Source organism: Falco punctatus (genome assembly GCF_963210335.1).
Source record: "Falco punctatus genome assembly, chromosome: 9".
Classification (NCBI taxonomy): Eukaryota; Metazoa; Chordata; class Aves; order Falconiformes; family Falconidae; genus Falco; species Falco punctatus.
In genome coordinates, this window is record NC_137589.1 from 28,715,399 (window position 1) to 28,740,820 (window position 25,422).

Sequence of the window (25,422 nt, forward strand, 5' to 3'; positions counted from 1 at the left end):
AGGCTGCCCAGCCCCACAGCCCCCCGGAGCCCAACGCTGCTCTTCGCTGGCTTTTATTGACATGAATAAGTCTCGGCTGGATCCAGCTCCTTGGAGCCAAGCCCGGTCCCTGGTCTCTGCTTGGCACTGTCATGCGGGAACCTCTGTCTGCCCCTGCGGCTGCTCTTTGGTCTCCAGTGCCTGGCGTGTGTCCACCTGCCACTGCTGCACCAGGTCCGTCGGGGTCTTGCCAGCCTGCAAGAGCAGGCAGAGACAGGCTGGGGCTGGGTGGTGCAACGTGGTGGGGCAGCAAATGGCCCCGCTGCTGGCCCCCTGCGCACCTGGTTCTTGGCCATCATGTCAGCCCCATGCAGGATCAGCATTTTGATGATCTTGTAACGGCTGAGCCGTGTGGCGTCATGCAACGGTGTGTCACCTTCCTGCAAGAGACACAGCCTGGCTGGGGATCGTGGTCCAAGCCTAGGGACGCCCTGCCTGTCCCCAGCACTGCTCCCTGGTTCCCAGCACACCCACCTCCTTGCTAGGACAAGGAGGATAGTGTCTACCCCAGCCCCGTCTGTGGCTGCCAGTACCCCGGGGCAGAGATGTGAGTCTGGATGTGCCCTGCTGCAGCTGCTGGGAGCTCCTGGCGGGGTCAGCCAAGGGAGGGGGGATCAGTGTTGTCGCCTCAGTGCTGGCTGCATGGCTGCAGCACTCACCCTGTCTGGGGAGTTGATGTCCACCCCACAGTGGATGAGGTGCTCCACAATGTCAGGGTGCCCAGTCCGGGTGGCCACGTGGAGGGGAGTGCTGAGCAGCTTGAGCGGGGAGGAGATGAACACCAGATCAGTGCCCACCCCCGCTAACCCAGCACAGGGTCAGTCTCGGTCCCCTGGGACATGCCCATGCCCCAGACACAGCCCTGTGCCCCTGGGCTCTGCCCTGCACACCTTGTCCTTCAGGTTGAGGTCTGCCCCGTGGTCCTGCAGCAGCTTGACAGCATCCAGGTGCCCGCCCCGGCAGGCCCAGTGCACGGCAGTGCAATCCAGCTGGGTGCACAGAGCAAAATCATGGCGGGGGACACCTCCACCCCATTCCCATGCCACGGCAGAGCTGGCAGATCCCTGCCCACAGCCACCTCGGTGGTGGGGACAGCACTGCTCTGCGGCCAGGACCCCAGCCCTGCTGTTGCTCCAGCTGCACCACACCCAGAGGGTCAGACCAGCATGGAGCCAGGGCAGGATCTAGCCTCACCCGGTCCCTGAAGTCCACGGTGGCCCCGCTGTCCAGCAGCTTCTGCAGGATGTCTGTGTGTCCCTCCAGCGAGGAGCGGTGCAGGGCGGTGCGATGGAACTGCAGGGATAAGGTGCCACATTGGCAGACAGACCCATCCTCTCTTGGCCCCACCTGGCCAAACCCTCAGCCTTGTCCTGGGAGGTCCCAGCCGCTGCCAGGGGGCATGGCAGGGCATGGTGGCAGGGTGCAGGCGAGGGGTGGCCAGCAGCCACAGGGGATGCTACCTCGTCACACGTGTCAGGGGGGCCACCATCTGCCAGAAACTTCTCAATGATGTGCATCTTGCCCTGGACAGCAGCTCGCAGGAAGGTCTCTGGTTCCACGGGACCCTCCTGGCAGTGGGACAGGCTCAGGGCTGGGGCATAGCAGGGGCACGGGAGAAGGGACAACACTGGGGGCCCCCTGCCCTGCTTCCCCAGGGAGGTCCCTGGCTGGCAGGGTGACCTGGGGACTGGCTCATGGGGGCTCCAGCCTCTGCCCCAGCAGCCCCCCTCCTGCACCCCAGGACCCCATGGCGTACAATCTCCAGAGGCTCAGGTGGTGGTGGGGGCTCAGGGGTGGCCGCCCGCTCCTCACGTCGCTGTCGGCGCTGCTTGCGGAGCTCGATGAGGTGCTGGATACTCCCCACGTCAATGATCTCCCGCCGCAGGTCCACTGAGCTCTTCCGCACCCGCTCCTGGCCCTGAGGAGGGACGGGCAAGTGCCCCGTTTGCCTTCTTTGTGCTCAGCCACCTCCTGGCTCCCCCGTGCCCCAAACCCCCTCACCTTGACGGCCTCGAGGCCCCTGTTCCTGGGGCCACAGCGTTTCTCCTGCTCCAGCTCTGGTGTGCTCATCCGCTCCACGGCTGGCGGCTCCAGTGCACCATCCCGTTTGAGTCGCTGCATGGGCACAGAGGGGCTGCATGGTCCTGGCTGGGTACAGAGCATCCCCACTGCTTCCACCCCCAGCCAGCCAGTGGAGATGGCTCTAGGCATGGCTCACAGCTCTCTGCTGAAGTCTATGGGATGCCTGACAGCCCTTGGGCTTGCACTTGCCTACCTGCCCTACTTGCCAAGCTGGTCGCCTGCCTGCTGCTTGGCTCTGCCCCATGGGCAAGAGCTCCCGGCTTGGGAACCTGGTACCCCTGCGAGCCCTTGACCACCTTACTGCAACCCCCAGGATGGCAGGGTCAGTGCCAGCCTCCTCACATCCAAGTCCCTGATGATGGACACAGTGCAAGGCAGGTCCTTGCCGCAGCCCGGGCAGGTCCCCCTGCCCTATGGACCCACCTTCTCCTCCTCCTCCTCCTCTGCCAGCTTCTGCTCGATGAGCTCTTTGGCCCGTTGCACATCCAGCTCCATGTCTGCCAGCAGTGCACAGCGCCGCACAGGATGCAGCCTCTCCTCCTCGCCACCGCCGGCAAGGAGTGCCTGGCCCCGGCTCCCGGTGCTGCTCCCGGTGCTGCTGGTGGCCACGGGGCTTTATGCCGCTGGCCCCTCCGTCCCGCAGCCCAAGGGCACCAACAGCTGTGGCTGCTCCACATGACTGGGGCAGCTTTGCCATGAGCTCACCCTCCTGCTTTCTGGTGGCCCTGGCTTACCTCCCAGCCCTGCACCCTCTTAAAGAGACCACTGCCCCACCCCCCCCCAGCTGCCTGGGACCCCCGTGCCGGATATGGGGAGCTGGGGTGCACACAGCTCGCAGCAGCCAGTCCAGAGAGGCTCAGCAGAGTGGGTACACAGTCCAAAGTCACCCCATGGGTCTTGTGCCACTGACCCTGGGCAGCCAGGATGCTCCCCACACAACCAGATACTGCATCACCCACAGGCATTACCCTGGCACCTAGAGGGGGGGGGGGTTGCTGCCCACCCCAAAGGGAGGTGATGGGGGCCCCTGAAACTTCTCAGCCAGCAGCAGGCGGTGCTAGGTGCTGTGGCCCCTTCACACCACTTTGGGGGATGACCTCAGGTGCAGAGTGTCCCAAGCAGCCCTGCCAGCGTCCCAGTGGCTTCCCGGCCTCCCCTGCCATGCACAAGCAGCCTGGCAGTAGGACCAGCCTCACGTGGGGCCGAGGGGCAGAGCCAGCAGCTATTCCCAGCAGTGGGGACATTGTTCAGCCCCCCCTGGGCTTTGCTCTTCCCCTTTGTAAGATGAGGCCGGTGCTGCCCTGTGCCAGGACAGTTAATGCGCTGGGCACCAGCCCCCAGCACAGGACCTGGGGGAAGGACAGATGGGGACACGTCATTGTCACCCTTCTGGGCAGTTCCCAAGGCCACCCTTGGGTGCCCTGTGCTATGGGTGCCAAGGTGCCATTTTCACCAGAACAGACAATGGTGGCCATGACGATGGCCCTGGGACTGTCCCCCTCCATGGACTGTCCTGCCTGGCCCGAGGGCAGACACAGGCTGGAACCTTCAGATGGGAAGCACTGGGAAAGGGAAGGCAGTGGCCCCACACCAGCAAGCAGCCAGGATGGCAATGGAGAATTGCAGCGCTGGGGAAGGGTCCAGGCAGGCAAAGAGCCCCAGGCGTGGCAGGACAGCATTGGGGTGGTACCAGGGAACAGAGCTGGGGCACGCAGGCTCTCCCTGGCCACCCTGTGCCCAGCCTGGCATGGGAGCAGGCACAGGACAAGCATGGGGCATCTCCCGTGGATGGAGGTGACAGCGCCCCCCCGAGGCCAAAGGAAGGATGAAAAGGCTTTATTGATAAATACAGACTATGTACAGCGGGGAGACATCTCCACCCAGCCCAACGCCCCGCGGCCTCCCGGCCAGGGGGACCTGGAGCCCAGCGGGTCACGGCCTCTCCCTGCCAGCACAGCCTGGCAGTGGGGCCCCAGCCACGCTGACTGCCCCAGAGACATTTGGTCTCGAACCTCCTGCAGCAAACACAGTGTGTGCCCATGTCCCCAGCCAAGGGGGGCAACCATAGGGGCACAGCCCCGTCCAGACCTTCCTGTGGGGTCACATGGGTGGTGGACAGCCTCAGGGGGGAGCAGGGGCTGCCCTGGCTCTGGCAGGGCTGGGACACGGCACAGGGCATCCCCAGAGGTGCCACTGTCCCCCAGCCCCCTGTCCTCTCCCTGCAACCAGTCAGGGGTGGCTCAGTTCCTGGGCGGCAGGGGCTGGTTGACGATCACTTGCACAACAAAATCCTTCTGGATCTTGGTCTCCTGCAGCCGCGTGCGGTCAGTGAGCAGCTTGCCTGAGAAGAACCAGCGCTGCCAGGCCAGGTCGATGCCCTCCTGCGCCTGCAGCTGCTTCTTCAGCTGCCCGATGGTGTCACCCATGCTGGCGCTGAGCCGCAGGTCCTTGCCAGTGGAGAGCCGCACCTTAAGGGTGAACTCCCGACGGGCATTGGGCAGGGGCTCGGCCGGCTCTGCTGCCTCTTCCTCACTCCGCTCCAGGATCAGGTTGACAGGAGGTGCCAGGCAGTAGACGGGCAGCTGATACCGGTTGCCCAGCTCATCATAACACTCCGTCAGGGACCCTGGGGACAGCAGGATGAGATGCTGTGGGCGGGCATCCCCACGGACCACTCAGATGGGGACAGGGCCACCCCAGGCAGTGGGGCAGGGCCTGTCTTGCCCCAGCTTGGCTGGGCTAAGCTGTGTGGATGGCAGCTGGGAACCCCTCTCATCTCCAACCTGGGACCCCCATGTGCCCAGATATGGGGCACTCAGCACCCACCCCACCCAAAACCCTGGTGCCGTTTCTCACCGTGGGGCAGGGTGATACTGGCTCCATCAAGGATGGCTTGGGCCAGGCTGTGGTCATTGGCCTCCACAGCATAGGCAGCTGCCTTCAGGGCATCCCAGATCTCCTTGCGGCCCTCAAAAGCAGGTGCTGTGTCCCAAAACTCATCCCGCTTGCTGCGCAGCTGCCCGTCTGTCATGGGGTAGTCGCTCTTCCACTTGGGACGCTCCTTCTTCAGGGGCTCATTGCGGCCTGGGGAGGGGTGGGATGCTCAGCCAAGGGATGGGGCTCCCCCTTGAGCCCTGAGCCTCCCACCTCTCCATCCCCACAGGTTCCATGCACACCAGCACCTGAAGGTCCACCCTGCCCAGCACAGTCCCCAATACAGCCAGGGGGAGCTCAGCTAAAGCAAGCCCTACTCAAGGTCCCACTGGCCTCATAGCAGCTGCCTCCTCAAGTGACATCCTTTACCCCCAGGAGGAACAAAGGCTCTTGCCCCCATGCTAGGGAGACCAGCCCCTGCCCCATGGGATGGCCATAGGGCCTCGGGGCCCTTTGAGGCAGAGCAGTATTTATATCTTGGGGAATTAGCAAGGAAATAAGCTGGTGAGTTGGAGTGGGAAGGGGATTACGAAGGCTGAGCTGCAGCCCCGGCGGGGGATGGGTGGGCAGGACCTTGCTGTCCTCTCTGCCCACCCCAGGATGTCAGGGACCAGCTGTGGACACAACAGCAGGCACACAGCATCCAGGGCATCAGGGGGCATCAGACATCACTGGCATGGAGGGCTGCCACTCCACAGGTAACCCCAGCAACAGCCATAACTGAGCTGGCTCTCCATGAAACAGCCCCCGACCATGTCCCCAGGGAACCCCAACAGCCAGCACTGCCCAGAGGTCTGGGCCACCCCCATGCCAGCCCCAGACTGCCCTGTCCTCCCTATGCCAGGCTGTGCCCCGTGGGAACAGGCCCATCCTGTCAGCCCCATGGCTGGGCCGGAAGCGTGGGGCAGGAAGGAGCTGTTGTCACTCCCAGCTGAGCTGGGGACAATAAGTGACAACTCCTTCCTGCCACCCCCTCTCCCTGGGGCGCACAGCCAGCACCCTTCCTGCAGGGATGGAGATGCGGAGCCCCCGCCGGGCAGGAAGGATGCAGGTGCCCACACAGTGACCCGCCAGGCAAGGCAATGCCACACACCCCAGCTGCTGGGGACAGCCACCACTGCCAGCTGCGGGCTGAGCCATGTTCCTCAGGCAGCTTTTCCCTGGCAAACGTGTGGTGACAACAAGGCATTATGTGACCTTTTTTAACTGTACCAGCCCTATCCCACCCCGTCCAAGACCACTGGAGCCAGCACAGCACCTGCTTTCCCAGCAAACACCCACCTAGACCTAGATGTGACACACAGCACCCACCCCAGGGGTCCCCATGGGGCACAGGAGCTCAGCTACGCAGGGCTGGATGCTGAGCATCCCTGACAAGCGGCATCCTGCCCACATCCCTGGAGGAGTGAGGGCAGCCGGCTGCAGCCAGCACTGCCGATTCAGCAGTCACGGTGCTGGGCAGGAGGGATTTGCAGCACCGCAGGACAGAGCAAGGTCAGAGGCAGCACCTGCCCCGGAGCAGCAGCCACAACCAGCCTGAAGGGCACAGCTGGGACCACGTTTCCACGCTGCTGTGGCCACCGGGCTGTGGCATGTGTCCCCACAGCCGGGGCTGTCATGCATGGCAGGACACCCAGCCGGAGCCACCCCCTCAGCTCGGCTCATGGCAAAGGGAAGAGGCTGGCCCGGGGGAGGCAGTAGGATCGAGCTGCGGGGCCCGGCCGTGGCGGGGAGCAGGGACAGGTTGCAGCTGCCCCATGCAGGCAGGTGTGCCCGGCAGCCTTGCCCAGGTAGGCTGGGGTTTAAGCCTTATCTATTTATTGCTGCCGCCCATCTGGGCCCCACAACCTCTAATCACCTCCTGCTGCTCTATTCCTGGTCCCTTGTGCAACTCTCCGCAGTGGCACCACCGGACAGGTCTGGCCGCTCGCTGTGCCCGGACTCGAGCCAACAGGATCTCGCGGGCAGCATGCCTGCCTCCTGCCCTGTGCCTGCAGTGCCCTGCCTGCAGCTCAGCCCCACCCGGTGCCCCGGTACAAGGACCCCCAGGCAGGAGGCTGTGCCCTAGAGGCTCTCCTGCCCTGGGGCTTGCTCCCTGCCCAGCTGGAGTCCTGGGGAAAGCTCAGCAGCCCCAGCCAGCAGGTCCTGGAGGTTGGCTTGGCATCGAAACAGATGCCAGCCAGATGGCAAGCGACACTGCTTCCAGCAGTGCTGGCTGGTCCCCTCTTGGGCCAGGCAGGGCTGGGATGCTGCGTGCCATGGGCATCCCCCTACTACTCCTGCTGTGTCAAGCTGGCTACCCCAGGAAAAACACTGTCACCTGCTGTGGGGAGCCCTGGCAGCACCTCTTTGCAGGGGGTTGCAGTGAGCCCCAGCCAGGGCAGGAGCTGGCCTGGCAGGCAGGCTGCTTAGCCAGGCCCCCGCAGGAGCAGAGGCAGGCAGGCAGAGCACCCCTCCCCGCCAACAGCACGTCCTCGCATGCTGGGACCTGCCAGCCTGAGCCAGTGTCCCCGTACTGGTACTGTGGGTGAAGGCAGCTGCAGCCTTGCTTGACCCACCACCACCTGCTGAGTGGCTCCCATGGGCTGATGGCACCACACAAGCAAAGGCAGGGGTGGCATGGACACCTCAACAACCAGGGACAGTCCCACTCCCCTCAGAAGGGATGTGCTGCAATACAGCGGCAGCAGCTGCCAGGGGCACAGGGAGGGGACTGTGACCCATCCCAGGAGAGCCTGGCAGGGAATGAGTAGTGTTGATGGAGACGCAGCCTCTGCAGCCAGCTGTTGCCTGCCACAGGAGGGGAGCACATGGATCCAGATGTTGAGATCTGACCCCCAGCCACAGCAGCCCCAAGTTATGAGGCAACAGCCCCACACCTGCACCCAGCTGGGCAAACGGTCGGCTGGGGACCCCAGTACCAACTGGCTCCCACAAGAAGGCACCTGCACCCCTGGGGGCCAGAGCATGCTGGGTTGGGGGGCTCCGGCTCCGGGGGGGCTGTCACCCTAACCTGAGCCAGCAGGGCACCCCGGGGTGGGCACCGTCCCACTCCCCCACGCCACCCCCGCATCCCAGCTGCGGGAGAGGGCCGGGGCGCCCCGTCCCGGGCACATACTCCGTGCCCCCGCTCTCCCGCCTACCACCGCCTCGCCATAAACACGTTAATTACCGGCTGCGATTGCCCCGGCCGGGGAGGCGGACAAAGGGAAGGCAGGTGTGATTCACCCTGCCGGCCCACGTCCCCTCTGCCGGCAGGTAGCCGTACCATCCCCGTGGCCTCCGCGATCCTCCAGGGAGGCGCCTCACGGCGCCCGCGTATTCGGCTGCCGGTAACTCCGGGGAGCCGCACCGGTACCCCCCGCCCCGGCCCTCCGGGCCGGCGCAGCTTCTCCCTGCCCGCCCCGCGGCCAAGTCACCGGCACCTCCCGAAACCCCGGGGGCGCAGGGATGGGGCTGTGCCCGGCGGCAGCAGCTCGGTGCACGGGCAGCACCGACCCCGGGCCGGCAGGGACCCAGCGTGCCGGGGGGCGCCGCCAAGCCCAAGCCGAGGGCACCCCCTGCCTTGTAGCCCCCCGGCCGCCCGGGACACACCCTTCCCTGGAGGGACCGGGGAGAGGCAAATGCGCCGCACACCCCCGCCCTGACCCCGCAAGACCCCCGGAGTGCCGCCGGGCCGGGAGCCGCGGTGCCTGCTCGCTCCCGGGGCCGCGCAGCTGGCCGAAAGCCCCGGTGCCGGCGGGCCGCCGGCGGCGCGGAACGGGTCCTGAGGCTGTGCGCGGGACAGCCCTCGCCGCGCCATGCACTGCGCCCCTCCGGTGCCCACGCTTCCCCCGCGCCCGCCGCGCCCAGAGGCACACGGGATCGCCCCCCGGCGCCCGCGATCCCGGGGGTGTCCGGGCGGGGCGGGCCCGGCCCCGCTCACCTGCTCGTTTGCGGGGGTTCCCGGCGGCTGGCCGCTCCCGGCGCTGCCGCCCCACGCAGCCGCCCATGGCGGGGCTCGACGGCGGCGGCGGCGCTCGGCATGGGGCCGGGCCGGCTGCGCGCTGCAGCCGACCGCGGGGCCCGGCTCTGAGGCCGGGGCCGCCCCGCCGCCGGAGACGCCCCGCGCCGCGCCCCGCCCCGCCAGGTGCGCATGTGACCGCCCGCACCGGCACCGCCCACGTGCGCGCGCCCGCTCCCGCCGCACGTTTGTCCCCTCCGCCCCGCCGTACCACCGCCCCCCCCGCTGCCCCGGGCCGGAGGGGTGAGGAGGGGGCGCCCCCCCCCCCGCGTGCGCCTGCGCGGACTGTCACCCCCGCGGCGCCGGGGCCCGGCGCATGCGCACGGCGGGAGGGCCGGTGGCCGCTGCCCGGGGCGCGGGGTGTCATGGCGGCGGCCGGGGTGGGAGCTGCGGCGCTCGCCGCCTCCGTCCAGGCCTTCGTGGCCGGGCAGCAGGACGGCCGCGCCGCCGAGGTTGCGGCAGGTACCGGGCGGGCGCGGCGGCGGGGCGGGGCCGGGCGTGGGCGCGGGCGCGGCGGCGGGGCCGGGCCTGGGGCGGGCGTGGGCACGGCCGGGGGCGGTGCGGCCTGGCGTGGGGGTGCGGGGCGGGCCGTGAGGGTGAGCGTGGGGCTGGGGCCGGCTGGGGGTTGCGGGGCAGGGCCCGGGCCCGGCTGTGGGGCTGGGGCCTGAGGCTGCGGGGCGGGGGGCAGCGGGCAGGGCCTGGGCTGCGAGCTGGGCAATGGAAGGGGGGCAGCAGCTACGGTGAGGGGCTGCAGCGGCCAGGCAGAGGTGGCTGGGGGGCGATGGTGGCTGTTGGGAGCTGGGGTGAGGGCAGAGGCGTTGGGGTCTCTCGGGGTTTTAGATGGCTGGCCTTGGAGCATGCGGTGGGATTGAAGGTGCCAGGGGCTGGCCTGGAGCAGGGAGCGGGGCTTCAGCGTGAGGGGTGCGGTGTGGGATGTGTGTGCTGACGGGAGCATGAGGCGGCGGGCCCCAGCGCTGGAGGTTTGGGGGGCAGTGGGAGCTGCTGTGGGTGGTACCGGCTATGGGTGGCTGTGGCTGGGTGGCAGAGGAGGCACCAGTGGGAAAGGAGCTCCTGGTCTTGCTGAGATGCTGTGGGAGATGACCGATGTACTGGCTTCACTGGCTTCTGCGTCTGGGGCCCAGGCTCTGGTTGCATTCACTGTGGTTTCTCTTCCTTTCCTGGCAGGGCTTGAGTCATTTGGTTTCTTTGGATAATTTGTTCTGCTTGGCGTAGCAATTTGGTGACTTCGTTACATTAGGGAATTTGCAGCTTCAGGAACGTGGCTTTCTAAGAACAAGGTGGCATGTTTGTATTTCTAGGCAGTGGCTTCAGTGTGTTTTAGAAAGGAGCTGAGAGAGCAGAGAAGGACTATGTAGGTTACATTACACAGAGGAGTAACTTGCAGACCTTTCCCAAGGCTGATGGATTGTGAACTGATCCATGATACCTTGGTGATGAGATGAGCTGGCAAAATGGGAAGGTCACCCAGTGCTCTGTGTAACACAGAATGAAGAAAATGCCAAGGTTACTTGGAGGAATTCACTAAACTATGTGACGTTCAAGATGTTGCAAAAGAGCTGCACAAAGCCTCTGAGATGCTTCAGATAGACAGGGGGAAAGATAACCTTATAACTGCTGGAGTCATCTGTGGTCATGTTACAGAAGTGCCTGGAGAAAGCTTTGTCTCTTCGAAGACATACAAAGAGAAGAGCTGCCCCTGCCTGCCCTCCCCACCCCCCAGCTCTCATCAGCCATACAGCACTTGTGACAAACCTACCTTGACAAGCAAGGGAGCTGGCAAGTGTCCTTTGGTCCCTCTGACCTCTTAGAGAATAACACATCAGAAAGTTTTAAATTGCATGATACATCCTTGAGTGAAAGGGAGGTTTTGTCTAACCTTGTGGCCATTTTGTAATTGTTGGAAGAAATGCATTGAGCTTCTCCCATGTGTTGCTGGGTACTAAATTGAGTGTAACTTGGCAAGTGGAAGAAGGGTCTTGGTGCTGTCACAGGCAGCTCAGGCTGCACAGGTCAATGGGTGGCAGAAGGGGGCTGAACTCTTATTAAAAGATGGGGAGAGAAGGATACTGCTGTTACGGAAAACCATCACATGCTCCCCATGAATGCTGTGCTCGTGTTTTGAGGGTATGAGGGAGACAAGAATGGAAAGCCTGCAGAAGTGATTGACATCTAGAAGAACACTGTGTGAAAGGGGGACAGACATGTCAGGAAAGGGAGCAGATTGATTCCAAGTAATAATGTAGCAAAGGGTAAATGGCTTGCTTCTGTTTAGCCTCTGGGACTACTGGAACACCAGAATAGGAAGGCAGCCCCTCCTGGTAAGGGGAGCGCTGGGATTCACGGGGACGTGCTGCTGCCAGATGTGGAGGCAGAAGTTTCATGGGCTCACCGCTGTGCCTGCTGTGTTGATGAGGCAGGTCCAATTATAGCTGTGCTTGTGCTTAAGCTGTGGTCTGCACAGCTCTGCCTGTGAGCAGGAAGCTGTATTTGCAGGTCAGGGCTGGTGTGGTCACTCCATGCGAGGTGAAGCTGGTCGCACCCCTGGGACCCTGAGAACAGAGTGAAGTTCTCAGCCCCAAGTGAAGGGGCTACTAGCAGTGGGGAGCATCAATAGCTGATTGTGGTTTGATCATTACACTGCAGCTCTTTCCTGTTGATTAGGAAACCAGCAGCTTTGTGTAGAGGAGGCAGAGTGCTTGACCACACGGAGTTTCTCTCAGACTTCTTCCACGGTGGTTCAGAGGCACAAACACTTCATGAGCTTGCAGAGCAGGATGTTGGGATGCAGGGTACAAAGGGGCCAGACAAGTTCTCTTGGCAGTCCACTCTGGTTTATGCTGGTGCACAGCACCTGCTTGCTGTTGCTCTGTGGTTCTTCTGCACTAAATTTTGCTAACACTTTGTGGCTGTTGCTCAAGGCACCTCCTGTTCCGTTTATGGCTGTGGACTCTGCAGCCTGCTGGGCTCCTCTTCTTCCTTGCAGCTCCCCTTATGTGTTCTGTCCCTCTTCCTTCTGTGTCGAGCAGGATTGGAAGCTCTGTCTCTGGAGTCGGGGCTGCCTGCCATCAGAAAACACTGCCAGCCCTCCTCCTATCCCCAAAGACCACTCTCTGATGAACAGCATGACTGGAATATACTGGAATGAACTGCTTAGGAAGAGCCAGGAAATGCTTGCAACAGCAGGAGACATTAGCTGAGACAAGGCCTGGGAAAGCCCCAGATGAAACCTTTAGGCTTCTGAGGGGGTGGGTGCCCTGTCAGTCATGTAGGCAAGACTTCATCAGAGCAGGGAGAAGAACAGGGCCGTCTGGAGTTCCCAGAAGTGCTTCTGGGCAAAGTCAGTGAGTCTTGGTGACTAGAAGGTGCGTTTTTTGTGGAGGAAAGCTGTTTTGTCGGGGTAGAGAGTGGAAGGGTGCTGCTAGTTTGCCAGCAATGTCCCTTGCCCACCTGAGCTACAGGTTAGGGGTCTAAGGTAAGGCAGTCCCTCGCGTCCCACCCCATGCCTAACTAAGGGGCACACGCAGAGCTTTCCTACTGGGAAGGTGTCACATTGGTGGTGGGTGGGAATGGAGAACCTGCCCTTCTGCCAAGGCTCTTGTAGGATGCAGCAGGTCCTTACCAAAGCCTCCCAAGGAGTGACTCTTTCCCCCAGTTGAGTTGCAAGAATGTTGAGGCAGGAGGTGAGTGAGGCAACCTGGTGGGGTGTGTCTGAGTCAGAGCTGGAAATAGACTCCAGGAGTCTCAGCGCCTTGTCTTCCTCTGACCACAAAGCTGCCTTTCTCCCTGCATTTCATCTTGGAGAGAGTTTGTGCAGGTCTTGCTCAGCATAGTGTGAAGGTGGTGCCAGGGTGGCAAGTTGGGTGATCACTGGTGTCTGGGCTATTTGCTTGGCTAGTTCTCCCCAGGAAGCACCTGGGAAGCTGCCTTCTGTCTCCTCCTGCCTTGCTCACATTAGAGAAGTGTTTTTTGGTGTTTCACCAAAGCGGAGCACAGCAAGGCTTCTCTTGGGAGCTACGCATTAGTGATGGATGCAGCCAGGCTGCGGGGAGGGGGTAGAGGCAAAGTGCAGGCAAGTTCACGCCTTGCTGCCTGCTCTCAGCTCTGATCCAGACAAGGCAGCTCTCGGTCCCAGACATGTTCGCAGGCGGGGCTGGAGGCAGCTCTACCAACTAAGTGCACATGGCTCCTTCAGTGCTTAGCAAGGTGTTGGCACCCAGCCAGCCTTTCCCCCTGTGGTGCCAGGACCCTTCCTGGCACCCATCGCCAGTGCTGTGCCCGACTGACGGTCTGGGAGCCTCTTTGGTTCACTCTCTTTACCTCCTTTCTTCAGGGGTGAAGGATGGAAGCTGGACGGTGCTGCAGCTTGTGGAAGCTTTGGGGTAAGAAAAACCTTATACCTGTTGTATATCACATGAGAGCCTTGCAGGGGAGATTCCTGCAAGGAGGGACAGTGACAAGGAAAAGTGTGCTCGGTCCGGGACGAGCTGGCTTCAGACACACCACAGTATGCAGGCCTGCCAGGATGTTGTCTGCTCACAGCATGGGGCCTGAGTGGTGCTTTGCCCTCCCAGGACTTGGGAGCTGTTTGGGAAAGGAGCAAGGCTGGAGCAGCTCTTGATGCTCTCCCAGGACCAAGGAGGGGTGTTGTGACAGGCAGCGAGCTACAGACCACTTTCAGTTGAGGCTGTCCCCAGCAGGAGCTGCCAGAGCACACAGCTGCACATCACCATGTCACGAGCTGGCTGGCGCAGCTTTTGCTCCAGTCTCCGAGCTGTCATGACCTGGGCCTTAGAGAGGCTCGTTTCTCCCCATCTGGGGGCTGGGTTTGCCTCATTGTAAGAGGCTTTGCCCTTTTTTGGCCCTTGTGATCTTGGTAGTCTGAGTTTCAGATGCAGAACATGGCGCAAGAGCAATTTCTTTTTGGTCCAAGTTGAGAACTTGGATTTCTTGCTGCGTGGCTCTGGGGCCAGGTACACACGTGCAACACAGTCAGGGGAAGAGGAGTCCACTCCCACCCTGCTGGCAATTCAGGCAAGATTGGGCCACCACTGCCCTGCCCAGAGAGCAGCACCCCTTTGTTTTTACAGTGTGTCTGCTTAGGATGTGCTTCCTGCTTGGGTGTTCCTGCTCACAACAGGCTTCTTGGCCTTTCTCCCACGCGGACTAGGTCTTGTCTGGAGAGCACAGATCCTCGGACACGAGGGCGAGGCATCCAGCTGCTGTCACAAGTCCTGCTCCAGTGTTACTCCCTGCTCCAGGAGAAGGAAGGTAAGGGCTGCTCAGGGTCCTTGAGTGGCTGCTAGCAGGCTGGGGGCAAAGCCTGCGCCACTCAAATGTCTGTCCTGTGGTTGGCAAAGGGATTGATTTAGCGCTGTGACGATTTCGCATGTGTCTCTCAAGGAGTCCAAGGAGGGTACAGGGCCTCACGTTGCAGCCTTTTTGCCAATCTCACCACACAATTAATGTAATTCCCTAAACGCACCAAAGCCCTAAGCTGCAGCTGGTGCCCCTGGCAGTGTGTGGGTGTTGCACGCCCAGGTGTGCTCAGCACCACGTGGGACGCCTTGGGGATACATCTGCATGTCAAAATCCTTGGGTGGTGATTCAGTGCAGGAAAACCATCCTTCACAAAGCGAGTCATGTCGAAGCCCTGTGGCCTGCCTAGGTTAACTCTGGGGGAACCCTGGGGCCTGGGCAGGAGGGGAGATCAGTGTGAGGGTAAGAATGGAGTGGAGGACCAGCACGGGGAGCTGAAGTCGCCCCATTCATGGAGGCAAGGAGAAGGTTTGGCTGTGATAAATGCCCCATAGCAACTGGCTGGCAGCAGGGGAAGCCAGTAAGTGCTGCTGAACTTTGACGTGGGCCTGGAGGCCTTGCTGTTGGGTAGCTGAAACTGTGCCAGCAGGCTGACAAGGCAGGGGGTCCAGCTAGTGAGGTGGAGGAAGGGAAGGATGGAAGTAAAAGGTGCTTAGTTCTTGGTGTTTGGCTCTCTGTAAGGCTTAAACTAGTTCCAGGCAGGGCCAAGAGCAGCTGTGCAGAGAGAGTACGGTCAGACTAGGTACTAGTGTAGCTAGAGTCAGGTGTGATGACTGTGATGGGGTTGGGTGCTCTGGATGGGCAGCTGGAGGTGGGGAGGTTTGGTAGGGATGCCTGGCAGTCAGGGCAGCTGAGCAAGGGGAGCGAGCTGGATTACAGCCAAGTCACCAGGAGCTCTGGAGGAGGGTGGGCAGAGCCAGCTCCCTGGAAGGCACAGGCAGCTGCTGTGACACCCCCAGCTGGCCCTGTCTCCCTTCGTGTTTCTCCTCACGCAGTTCATTTCTCAAGTGCTGCGTCAGGCTGCCTCCTGGGGGGGTGAGTTTCTGCAGCAGCTGTGGGCGCAGGATGCTGCTAGCCGGCTCTTCCAGTCTGCTTCCTGCTGCCACTCCCCACGGCCGGGGTGTGCAGGCGCCCGTGGCTGTGACTCAGGGGTTGGGAACGTGTTGTGGAGCCAAGTGCAGAGAAGCCAGAGCTCGGGCTCCAGCCCTGTGCCCCACCCCACGACATCCTCCAGCCTCGGCTGAGCAGGTGTCTGCCGCTTTCCTGCTGGTGTCTGTACCCACATGTCTGGACAGGCCAGGGCAAATGCCTCTCGGGTAGTTCCAGTACCTCTGCAGCAGCCAGAGGTGGGTGCTGCCCCGCTGCGGTCTGATGTAGTTGGTCATGAGGGGAGGGTGAAGGCGTTGGAACCAGGTGGGTGCACCCAACAGTGGCAGTTTGTCCCGTTCACTGGTGCAAGATGTGCATGCTCTTAATCTGGCAGCTGCTTTTGGCAGAGTTGTGGCCAGCACCCGGTAGCTGCATTTCCTGGGTCTAACGCGTATGTGTGTCTGTTCCTGACAGTGCTGCATCTGGTCCTGTTCTATGAGAACCGGCTGCAAGATCATCACCTTGTGATCCCCTCGGTGCTCCAAGGACTCCGAGCACTGGTGAGTTCGCACCTCTGAGCCCGTGGTATGGCAGTGTGCTCCAGAATGGTGCCAGGGACATGCAACACCTCGGTGCAGGCTGGAGCAGCCTGTTGAGCAGAGCCTGGCTGGGCTGTCAGCTCCTGCCCGGTGGCATAGCCCTGTCTCCTCTGTGCTCCTGCTGTGCCCCTTGCAGAGGAGATTGCCTTGGTTTCCTGCCCCATGCTGCTACTGGGGCAAGGATTCCCTGGCCACTCTGGGGAGCAGTGCAGATGATAGGTGTCCTGCCCTGTCCTGTGTATGGGGGTGGTGAGCTCTCCCTGTTGTAGGAGAGGATCCTGCAGGCAGCTGCTGTGGAGAGACAGGAGTTCTGTTATATGGCTGTCATCATGGTTTTCTATTCTTGCTTTTCTTTTCCTGTCCCCAGAGCATGTGTGAGGTGCTGTCCTCAGGGCTATCAGTGTCTGTGCTCAAAGCCATCTTCCAGGAGGTACATGTGCAGGTGAGCAATGTGATTTCCCATCCTCCTATCCCTGCTCCCCGCTCCCTGGGTGACTGGGTATGGCCTTCCCGCCCTGAGAACTGAGCACATGCAGCAGCAGTGCAGTGTAGCACATCCTTCCGCGCAGTGCAGTGCTTCTGCAGAGCTTAGAGACAGCATGGCTAACTGCAGAGGGAGAGGCAGACAACAGCTGAAGATCCCATTTGGCCCTTGTCCTCTCTTCTCTCATCCCTGGGGGAATTATTTCCTTTGCTCTATTCAGGCTGTGTTTAAGAGTCCCCAGCTCCCAGATGCTCCTCTGATTTAAAATTGTTGATGCTGGCAGGGCCTTGGCCAGCATTTGTGGCCCTGGTGTGACTGTGATGGTGCATTTATGCAGTGATGGACACAGCCGTGTTCAGGTGCCATTGCACAGGCATGTGCTGAATGGGATCTGTGTGCCAGGAAGCAGCAGCTGAGCTGCTGGGGGTCCTGCCCCCTTCTCAAGGGCATGGGCTGCCCTTGGCTGGTGGGTAGCAGTGCCACCATGTGCGGAGGCTTGTTCTGATTGCTCTGCTCCTCCCTCCAGTCCCTCCTGCAGCTGGACCGCCACACAGTCTACAGCATCATCACCAACTTCATGAGCACCAGAGAGGAAGGTGAGCGGGCAGATGCCAGAACCACTCTGGAGTTGTCAACGCTGGGAAAATGGCTTGCTTTCACCTTATCCAGCAGCTCTGTGGCTCTGCCTGAGGAGAGCTGGAAGGGCTGCAGGGCTGGGCTGATTTTATGGCTTGGTGGTGAGGTCTGGTGTCCTGCACCTACTCACACTCCTTCTTTCTGCAGAGCTGAAGGGCCTGGGTGCCGACTTCACCTTCGGCTTCATCCAGGTGATGGATGGGGAGAAGGATCCCCGCAATCTGTTGGTGGCCTTCCAGATCGTGCGTGATCTCATTGCCAAGAACTATGCCCTGGGTGAGCCTGTGCCTGCTGTGCAGAGCTGGCTGGGAGACATATTGCTTTTCTTTGAGCTGTTGGAGGGATGGCTCTTGGGTCTGACTAGGGCTGGGGTGGTCCTTGACATGCTTTAGGAGCTGCGTAGCCAGCCTGTTGTGGGTACTAGGCATACCTGCTGTATCTTAGCATCTCTGCTTACTCCCTCTCCTCTCCCTGCAGGTCCCTTTGTGGAGGAGCTGTTTGAAGTTACATCCTGCTACTTCCCCATTGATTTTACTCCAGTGAGTGAGTCTGCCCCATGCCATAGCCTATTCCTTCTGGGGTTGGGTCCCCTCCAGAGAATGGGAGGAGGGGGTGGGCAAGAGTCTTGGCTGGGGAGTGCTGAGCTGTGAACTGTGGTACTCAGGCTGACAGACCAGTGCCATGCTGGCTGCAGTGACTGGCATCCAGCTGCCTTGCTGGAGATGTGATGCAGCCTCAGCTGATGGCTGGGTTGGGAGGTTTCCTGATGGGTGGATGACTTGCTCTCCGCTTCCTTTCCAGCCCCCCAATGACCCTCATGGCATCCAGAGAGAAGACCTGATCCTGAGCCTCCGGGCTGTACTGACCTCCACGCCCCAATTTGCTGAGGTAGGAAGCTCCTAGGGGGTTCTTGAGCAGCCCATTGTTCCCTGAGTGTAGGCTGCATTTCATAGTGCTGCAGCTCCTGCTGTGGCTCTGTGGGATGGGAACAACTGGGACTAGGGGCCTGCATTAGGGCAGCTCTGTCTCCTGCTGGTGGTGGGTGTGGGGAGGGTGCTGATGCTGACACCCTGGGAAGGGGCTGCCTGTTGCTTACAAGGGTAGTTCTGGCAGAGGCTGAGCTTGCAGCCCTGCAGGGCCATGGACAAGGTGGTGCAAAGGCTGGGCTTGAGTCCGAGTGCCTCTCTCTGCAGTTCCTTCTCCCTCTGCTTATTGAGAAGATGGACTCAGACCTCCAAAGTGCCAAGCTTGACTCCCTCCAGACTCTGGTAAGGAGGGATCCCCTACTGCCTTTCGCCCACAGCTGGCATGTGGCAGCAGCAGCCACCAGCCACCTCTGAGCCCCTCTCCCTGCCAGCCAGAGAACTCTCCCCTACAAAGCCACAATTTCCAGGGTCCTAGTTTGGCCTGCATCACTCCCTATTTTTCTGTCCCTTGAGTGGTTTGTGTAGTTCAGCATGAGCCTGCCAGGATGGGCAGTGTCACGGCTCTATGTCCTCCTGGTACTGGCTTCTCTCTGATTTTTCTCCTGGCTCCCTCTGGCAGACTGCCTGCTGTGCTATCTATGGGCAGAAGGAGCTGCAGGAATTCCTTCCCAGCCTCTGGTCTTCGCTGCGCAGGGAGGTGAGTACTGCAGGGCCCCTAACAAATGCGCCGCCACATCTGGGCTCCTGCTGAGCAGGAGTTCACAGCCAGACCAGGCGAGCCTCATGTCTCCCAGCAGCCCCCAGCTGAAAAGTGGGGGACAGGCCAGCCCTATCAATGTGTCCCTGGGGCTTGGATGTGCCCTACTGCCTGGTCAAAGCACACAGGAAGTGAAATGGGAGCCTGAGCCCCTTCAGCCCACACTGGGACCGTGAAGTCTGTGTTTGGGGTCAGCATAGGGCTTAGCTCATCCTACGGCCTCTCCTGCAGGTGTTCCAGACAGCGAGCGAAAAGGTCGAGGCGGAGTGCCTGGCCGCACTGCATGCCCTCTCTGCCTGCCTCTCCCGCTCTGTGCTCAGCTCTGACACCGAGGATCTGCTGGATTCCTTCCTCAGCAGCATCCTGCAAGGTAGCTAGCAGAGAGAACTACCCTGCCCTGAGCAGCCAGGCCTGCAAGCATCCTCCTAGCTAGAGATCTTCCCTCCTGTTCTCTTTGAAGCCTCTCTTCTCTTTCTAGCCCTCACAGCCACTGTTGGCTTCTCCAAGGTAACTGGCTGCGGGAAGGGAGGAGAAGGGGGCACAGTAGGAAATTCCTGTAGGATTGCATTACTTCCCTCTGCTGGAATTGGGGCATCCAAGGCTGTCCTGTGCACTTGGAGGTGGGGGTGAGCAGCTCTTAGGGAGGCAGTGCTGCAGCTCGGAGCTGTGCCCTGGCAGCATGTCCCAGCCCAGCCCTGCACGCGAGGCAGAGGAGCTCTGCTGGTGCAGCTGACGCCCAGCCTATCTCAGATTGCAGGCACCATCTGTGTGAGCCCGACATGAAGCTGGTGTGGCCCAGTGCCAAACTCCTGCAGGCAGTAGCGGGTGCCTCCCTCCGCGCCTACCACCATGTCACCCGCAGCGTCCTGCCTCTGCTGCTGGAGCAGTACAGCAAGCACTCGCAGGTGAGGGGCACCCTGGCCTCTGTGGTCACAGACAGCAGGGCCAAGTGCACCCGCTGGCTCTGCAGGGCTCGGTGGGAGCAGAGCGGGCATCTTTCCCTGGCTGTGCTTGGGGACCCGTGGGCTCCCTGTGGCCTTGCAGTGCTGGGCTGAGGCATAGCTGTGTCCCAGCAGTGACGGTGATCTGGGTTACACCTTTGTGTCCCTGCAGAGCAGCCAGAGGAGGACAATCTTGGAAATGCTGCTGGGCTTCCTGGAGTTGCAGCAGAAGTGGGGACATGTGGGAGAAGGTGAGGCTGGCTGGTCTCTCTGGCCAGAAGCACCCGTGTCCCAGGGGGCTGCTGGCTCTGGCCTCACCTTCATGTATGCTGACAGAGAAGGAAAGCTCACTGACCTGGGTGGCTGCATGTGCGACCCCCTGCTGATGTCCCAGGGACCCTGTGTGGTTGGGGGTCAACCAGCAGGGCCCAAGAAAGGGTCTGTTGGGTGCTGTGGTGGTGGCTGTGCAGTGTCAGCCAGGTGTAGTCAGTGACTCCATGCCTCTGTCTCTCCAGATGAGAGCACTCTGCTGTCACTCCGAGCCCCGGTTTGCTCTGTGGTGTTCTCAGCGCTAACGGATCCCAGTGTGCAGCTGCAACTGGTTGGGATCAGGGCACTGACTGTCCTGGGCTCCCTGCAAGGTTGGTGCCTTGTTTCCCTTGGGGAGGCAGAGGGAGGTGTCGCCCTGTTCTGGTGCCATGTGGCTGCTGGGCTGTCCTTGCCTGCTGCCTGTAGGTGCACGGGAGCGCTGGCAGCATTTTCTATCCGGGCCGTGAGATCCAGGGACACTTGGTCTCTCTTTCTTGTCTGTTTGTGCTGGGCATCTTGTATCTCTGGCATGCTGGTGTGTTGCTGCTAGCCTGGATGAGGGGGAAGGATGCTGGCCAGAACACGGGCATCTTTGCCTTTGGCCATGGGCAAGTTTCCTTTATGGCTTTGTTCCAGGCTTCCTGTCTCCCTCTGACCTGGAGCTGGTTGTGGATCACCTCATCCATCTTGCTCTGCGTGAGGAGGATTCCCAGAGCAGGTAAGGGGTGGGTTGGCACCACTGCAGTCATTCACATTCTGGGGAGAGGAACAAAGCCTGGATTTGCTACACAGAGGGGCTGTAGTCTTGGGAATAGCGCAGGAACTGTCTGAGCTATAAGACCATGTGGGTGTAAGAGCAAAGGGTTAAACCAGATGACTTAGGGACTGGAGATGAGAAAGTCTGGGCCTGTCGAAGTAGAGGGGTCTGCTCTGCCTGCCAGTAAGGTGAAAAAGGGAGATTGCTGAGAAATTGGTTCCTGGAGGCACCTTTTAGCCCAGATCTGTGCAGCTGGTGTACAACCAGCTCCAGGTTTGCAGTGCTCACATCACCCATCCTAATCTCTTCCCACCCTGGCAGCGAAGCAGCGATGGAGGCAGCTGGATCTCTGGCTCCTGTCTACCCAAAGGTTTTCTCTGGACGCGTGGTACCCAGGCTTGAAGAGGAGCTGCAGTCAGGTAGGGCTGGCAGCCTTGGGAAGGGAGTGACCTCTGGTTTTGGTTGAAGCCTGTCCACCCCCATTTGGTTCCTGCCGGGCAGTGGGGCTGTGCCAGATGATGTAGGTTGGTGGCTCTCCTTGGGGAATTCCTAGCACAGACACTGTGGTACTGGCACAGGGAAGACCGTGCCTGCTGCTGGCAACCAGCCTGTGTGGCCAGGATCACCCTGGTGGGGAGGAGCTGCTCAGCCACAGGGCAGGCACAGTGCCTTGGGCAGGGGTCCTCAAACTTTTTAAACAGAGGGCCAGCACACGGATGAAGTGGCAGGCAGTCATCTGCGGCTGCTTGGTTTCCCCACCCAGCCCCCGGTGGGGGCGGGGCGGGGGGCAGGGGGGTCTGAAATACGGGGGGCCGGATTGAGGACCCTGGGGGGCTGTATCCAGCCCGCGGGCCGTAGTTTGAGGACCCCTGGCCTTGGGCCTGGCACGGGCTAGTTCTGCTGTGCTGCTTCACCCCGTCCACCCTGGCAGGGTCTGGGCCCTGAATGCCCTGGAGCGAGGGGCCCTGGGATCACCCCAGCACTCCTCTGAGGTGTGTTTCCTCTTCAGAGCGGGAGCAGGAGAGCTCCCGTGACCACTGCTCCCTGCGGCAGCGCTGCCTGCAGGCCCTGGCAGCTGTGTCCACCCACACCAGCATTGTGAGGGAGACTGTCCCTGTCCTGCTGCAGCATCTCTGGAAGGTGCACAAAGGTAATGCAGCCTGCAGCGGGCAGCTCTGTAGAGCGCATCTGGGCAGGAGCTGCCTCTATTGCCAGCGATGGCTGGGAGGGTGGGATGGCAGTGATGGGAGGAGCCATGGGCTGGGCTCTGAATCCCACTGGTGGAGGGGGACTAGGGAGGGCTGCGCTGCCCTGGGATACCGGCACAGATCAGAGGGGTGGGTGCTGCAGCTGTTTGGTAAGATGGTGATCATCGTGTCCTGCAGGGAGCGAGGCCGGGAACGCTCAAGACATTGTGTCTGTGTGCCAGAGCCTGCACCGTGTGGCCCTGCAGTGCCAGCAGGACGCGGAAGGCTGCTGGTACTACCACCAGACAGTGGTGCCCTGCCTGCTGGCCATGGCTGTGCAGGCTGCCATGCAAGGTAGGTGTGGGGCTGGAGCAGAAGAGGGAGAGCAGGCAGCTCCTTGGCTCTCTGGGGGGTCCCTGACCCTGCAGCCAGTGCTGCTGCTGCTGCCCTCCGGCAACTGCCAACACTGCGTGCCCACTGCTGCCTGCCAGAGGCAGAGCAGCCCTGCGTCAGGGCTGGTGTGGGTCAGGGGGCTGTGTCTGCCTCATCCCTCTGGGCAGTGGGCTGCAGCGTGTCCCTTTCCTCCTGCTGCATGCAGAGAGCACCCACTCGCTGCTGGGCAAGGCGCTGCTGGAGGAAGAGGTGCTGGCTGCCATGGTCCCAGTCATCAGCGCTGCTACCACTCACCTGAGCCCTGAGTGAGTGATGCTGGGGGACACACCGGACACTGCATTGTGGGGAGGGGGCCGGCTGCGTTCCCCCTGCTGCTATCTGTAGAGGGCAACTGTTCGCCTCCCGGGAGGCACCCAGGAGCTCTCTGGTGGCCCTCCCAGAGCAGCACATTGCAATGTCTGCTTTCTCTAGGCTGGCTGCCCAGAGCGTGTCTCATGTGGTGCCCCTCTTCCTGGATGGAGAGGTCTCCTTCCTGCCCCAGAACAGTTTTCCCTGCTCCTTCCAGCCCTTCGAGGTGTGTTGGGTGGTTGGGGCTGGGGTGCTGGAGCAGGGCCAGGGGATGAGCGTGTTGGCACAGGCTGGCAGCAAGGACCATAATGACGTGGGTGTTGTTACTCCCCTGCAGGACGGGGAGTGCTTGGAGGCACAGAGACGCCTGGTTGCCCTCCTCATGGCCCTTGTCTGCTCCTTGCCCCGCAATGTAAGTTGGTGGGGAACAGAGTGGAGAGGGGGCCCTGACTGAGCACCCTCTGACCTGGGCCCACAGCAAACTCCACGGGCAGAAGGGAGCGTCTGTGGCCCGGGCCTGTAACACACGCCGTGTCTCTTCCAGGTGGCTATTCCTCAGCAGGAACGTCTGCTCCGGGAGCTGCTGGCGCTGAGCTGCTCCTGCAACTGCCCCTTCACAGCTACCACAGCTGCCAAGTGCTTTGCAGGGCTGGTGAACAAGCACCCGGCAGGTAAGGGAGCTGAGCAGGACAACACGGGTCCTTGCCTACTGCTGGCAGGGGAGTAGCTCAGCCTGTCCCTTCTGTGTCCCCAGGGCAGCAGCTGGATGAGATCTTGCAGCTTGCAGTGAACAGGATGGAGCCCAGCCTTGCAGAAGGGCCCCGCCGAACGCAGGCACTCACCCTGCTGCTCTGGGTAAGGCCCACCCTGGATGTGGGAGAGCTGGGGGGCCGGCTTGGTGCTAACTCTGCTCTGCCTGCACAGGTCACCAAAGCCCTGGTGCTGCGCTATCACCCCCTGAGCTCCCACCTGACGGACAAGGTAGGCAGTGGTGGGGCTGGGTGATGCTGGAGGAGCATGCCTGCTCCCCGTGCGGCTGGCTGGGAACCCCAGTGGCTGAGCACCTTCTCTCAGAGCTCTCTCCCTCGCAGCTGCTGGGCCTGCTGGGTGATGCGGAGCTGGGCCCTGCCGTGGCTGACGGCTTCTCCCTGCTCATGGCCAAGTCCCCAGATGTGCTGCACAAGGGCTGCCACGCAGACGTGCGCATCATGTTCCGCCAGCGCTTCTTCACTGACAACGTCCCCAAGCTGGTGCAGGGCTTCTACAAGGCTGGCCCTGGTGAGTGGCTGCCCCCAGCCCAGCCCAGCCTTGCCGCCCTGTGACCCCTTACCCAGGGGACTCAAGCTGGCGTCCCCTTCTTCCTCTGCCTGCCTGCAACCATCTCTGCTCTCCACAGACGTGAAGGCCAATTACCTGAAGGGCCTGTCCCATGTGCTCAACCACCTCCCCAAACCTGTGCTGGTGACGGAGCTACCCACGGTGAGACCCAGCCTTGGCAGCGGGGCGGGACTGTGGCAATGCAGAGCACATGGGTGGGAGTTACTCATGATGTCTCCTGTGTCCTCCCCACCTACAGCTGCTTTCCCTCCTGCTTGAGGCCTTGTCCTGCTCGGACCACGTGGTGCAGCTCTCCACGCTGAGCTGCCTCCAGCCGCTGCTGCTTGAAGCTCCCCAGATCATGAGCCTGCACATTGATACATTGGTCACCAAGTTCCTCAGCCTCACCTCCAGCCCCACCATGGTGCGTGCACCCCCTCCTTCACCCCACACTCCTCTCCTACGCCCCTGCCCTCTCTGCTGCCCTCACCCCTGTCTGTTCCAGGCTGTCCGCATTGCCGCCCTGCGCTGTGCCCATGCACTTACCAGCTTGCCCACAACAGTGGTAAGTGCTCCCGCAGCAGTCTGCTGCCTCCTGGATGTAAAGGGGCAAGGGGGTCCCAAACCTCCTCCTTGGGGGCATCCAGCACCCAGCTCTCTCACTGTAAGAGCCCATTCTGTCCTACAGCTGCTCCCATACAAGGCCCGAGTTATTCGGGCGCTGGCCAAGCCTTTGGATGACAAGAAGAGGCTGGTACGGAAGGAGGCAGTGGCAGCACGGGGGGAATGGTGAGTGGTTGCCAGCCGCTGGGGTTGCTGGTGTTTGGGGACATGGCTGATGGTACCACCTCTGTCCCCACAGGTTCTTGCTGGGGAGTCCGGGCAGGTGAGCACCCCACATCACCTCCCTGTGCTGACTGACAATCTGACCGGGCCCCTGCTAACCCACCAAGCCATCCAACTGATGCCACGGACCCTCGAAGCCCCAGTACTGCCCTGACCACTGGGGCTGGAGCTTGGAAGCCAGCAGACAGCACCCCTCACGGCGGCACCTTCCCAACACCCACGGAGCGGAAGGAGCTGTACTGCTCGTGGCTTGTCAGCCTCTGCTGCAGCAAGGGACAGTGACGGACAGACTCGCCACGTGTGACTAGAGAGGGCAGGCCTGTGCACACATGTATGGTGTGTGGCAACCCCTGTGCCAGAGGAATAAATCTATCTGTTTTGGTAATGCTGGGGGGGGGTCCCTGTGCTGCTCAGGCTGCGACCCCAGTGCCCTTGCAT

General features: G+C 61.6%; 3 protein-coding genes across 7 annotated transcripts; 1 reads left to right on the plus strand and 2 right to left on the minus strand.

Annotated features, from left to right (window-relative positions):
* Positions 1-39: 39 nt before the first annotated feature.
* Positions 40-4,366, minus strand: ANKRD2 (ankyrin repeat domain 2). Of its 3 annotated transcripts, XM_080401856.1 has the most exons (9): positions 2,545-4,366; positions 2,041-2,154; positions 1,796-1,957; positions 1,500-1,607; positions 1,234-1,332; positions 930-1,028; positions 699-797; positions 321-419; positions 40-234 (listed from the first exon to the last, which is right to left on the minus strand). In XM_080401856.1, exons 1-9 carry the CDS (start codon positions 2,614-2,616, stop codon positions 130-132), a joined length of 957 nt encoding a protein of 318 aa, XP_080257982.1. In that variant the 5' UTR covers positions 2,617-4,366; the 3' UTR covers positions 40-129. The 3 variants fall into 3 exon arrangements, 2 of the variants coding, with proteins under 2 accessions (XP_080257982.1, XP_080257981.1); XM_080401855.1 differs by lacking the exon at positions 2,545-4,366 and having other exon boundaries at positions 2,041-2,534; XR_013930406.1 differs by lacking the exon at positions 2,545-4,366 and having other exon boundaries at positions 196-234; positions 573-797; positions 2,041-2,534.
* Positions 4,362-9,047, minus strand: UBTD1 (ubiquitin domain containing 1; the record flags this gene model as incomplete). Its single annotated transcript, XM_080403082.1, has 3 exons — positions 4,362-4,747; positions 4,978-5,205; positions 8,981-9,047. The coding sequence occupies 3 exons, from the start codon at positions 9,045-9,047 to the stop codon at positions 4,362-4,364; spliced, it is 681 nt and encodes a 226-aa protein (XP_080259208.1).
* MMS19 (MMS19 homolog, cytosolic iron-sulfur assembly component) lies at positions 8,981-25,369 on the plus strand. 3 transcript variants are annotated; one of them, XM_080401831.1, is made up of 31 exons: positions 8,981-9,520; positions 13,410-13,458; positions 14,247-14,347; positions 15,959-16,044; positions 16,451-16,525; positions 17,094-17,163; positions 17,351-17,479; positions 17,681-17,742; positions 18,005-18,091; positions 18,397-18,471; positions 18,749-18,826; positions 19,118-19,256; positions 19,637-19,791; positions 20,000-20,078; positions 20,343-20,468; positions 20,773-20,854; positions 21,215-21,312; positions 21,903-22,043; positions 22,279-22,434; positions 22,679-22,778; positions 22,945-23,047; positions 23,159-23,233; positions 23,366-23,492; positions 23,576-23,676; positions 23,746-23,802; positions 23,913-24,099; positions 24,218-24,300; positions 24,398-24,562; positions 24,644-24,703; positions 24,827-24,927; positions 25,001-25,369. In XM_080401831.1, exons 1-31 carry the CDS (start codon positions 9,046-9,048, stop codon positions 25,026-25,028), a joined length of 3,450 nt encoding a protein of 1,149 aa, XP_080257957.1. In that variant the 5' UTR covers positions 8,981-9,045; the 3' UTR covers positions 25,029-25,369. The 3 variants fall into 3 exon arrangements, with proteins under 3 accessions (XP_080257957.1, XP_080257956.1, XP_080257958.1); XM_080401832.1 differs by lacking the exon at positions 8,981-9,520 and adding an exon at positions 9,971-10,855; XM_080401830.1 differs by having other exon boundaries at positions 23,576-23,802.
* The last annotated feature ends 53 nt before the right edge of the window (positions 25,370-25,422 follow it).

What these genes read in the sequence shown, in the direction of transcription:
- ANKRD2 (XM_080401855.1), bottom strand. Translation starts at nt 2,250, where the DNA reads ATGCCTAGAGCCATCTCCACTGGCTGGCTGGGGGTGGAAGCAGTGGGG. An exon ending in CACCTGAGCCTCTGGAGATT is followed by an intron (nt 1,608 to 1,795) that starts GTACGCCATGGG and finishes TCCCACTGCCAG; the next exon opens with GAGGGTCCCGTGGAACCAGA. An exon ending in ACATGATGGCCAAGAACCAG is followed by an intron (nt 235 to 320) that starts GTGCGCAGGGGG and finishes CTGCTCTTGCAG; the next exon opens with GCTGGCAAGACCCCGACGGA.
- MMS19 (XM_080401830.1), top strand. Translation starts at nt 9,046, where the DNA reads ATGGCGGGGCTCGACGGCGGCGGCGGCGCTCGGCATGGGGCCGGGCCG. An exon ending in CGCCGCCGAGGTTGCGGCAG is followed by an intron (nt 9,521 to 13,409) that starts GTACCGGGCGGG and finishes TCCTTTCTTCAG; the next exon opens with GGGTGAAGGATGGAAGCTGG. An exon ending in TCTGCTCCTTGCCCCGCAAT is followed by an intron (nt 23,234 to 23,365) that starts GTAAGTTGGTGG and finishes TGTCTCTTCCAG; the next exon opens with GTGGCTATTCCTCAGCAGGA.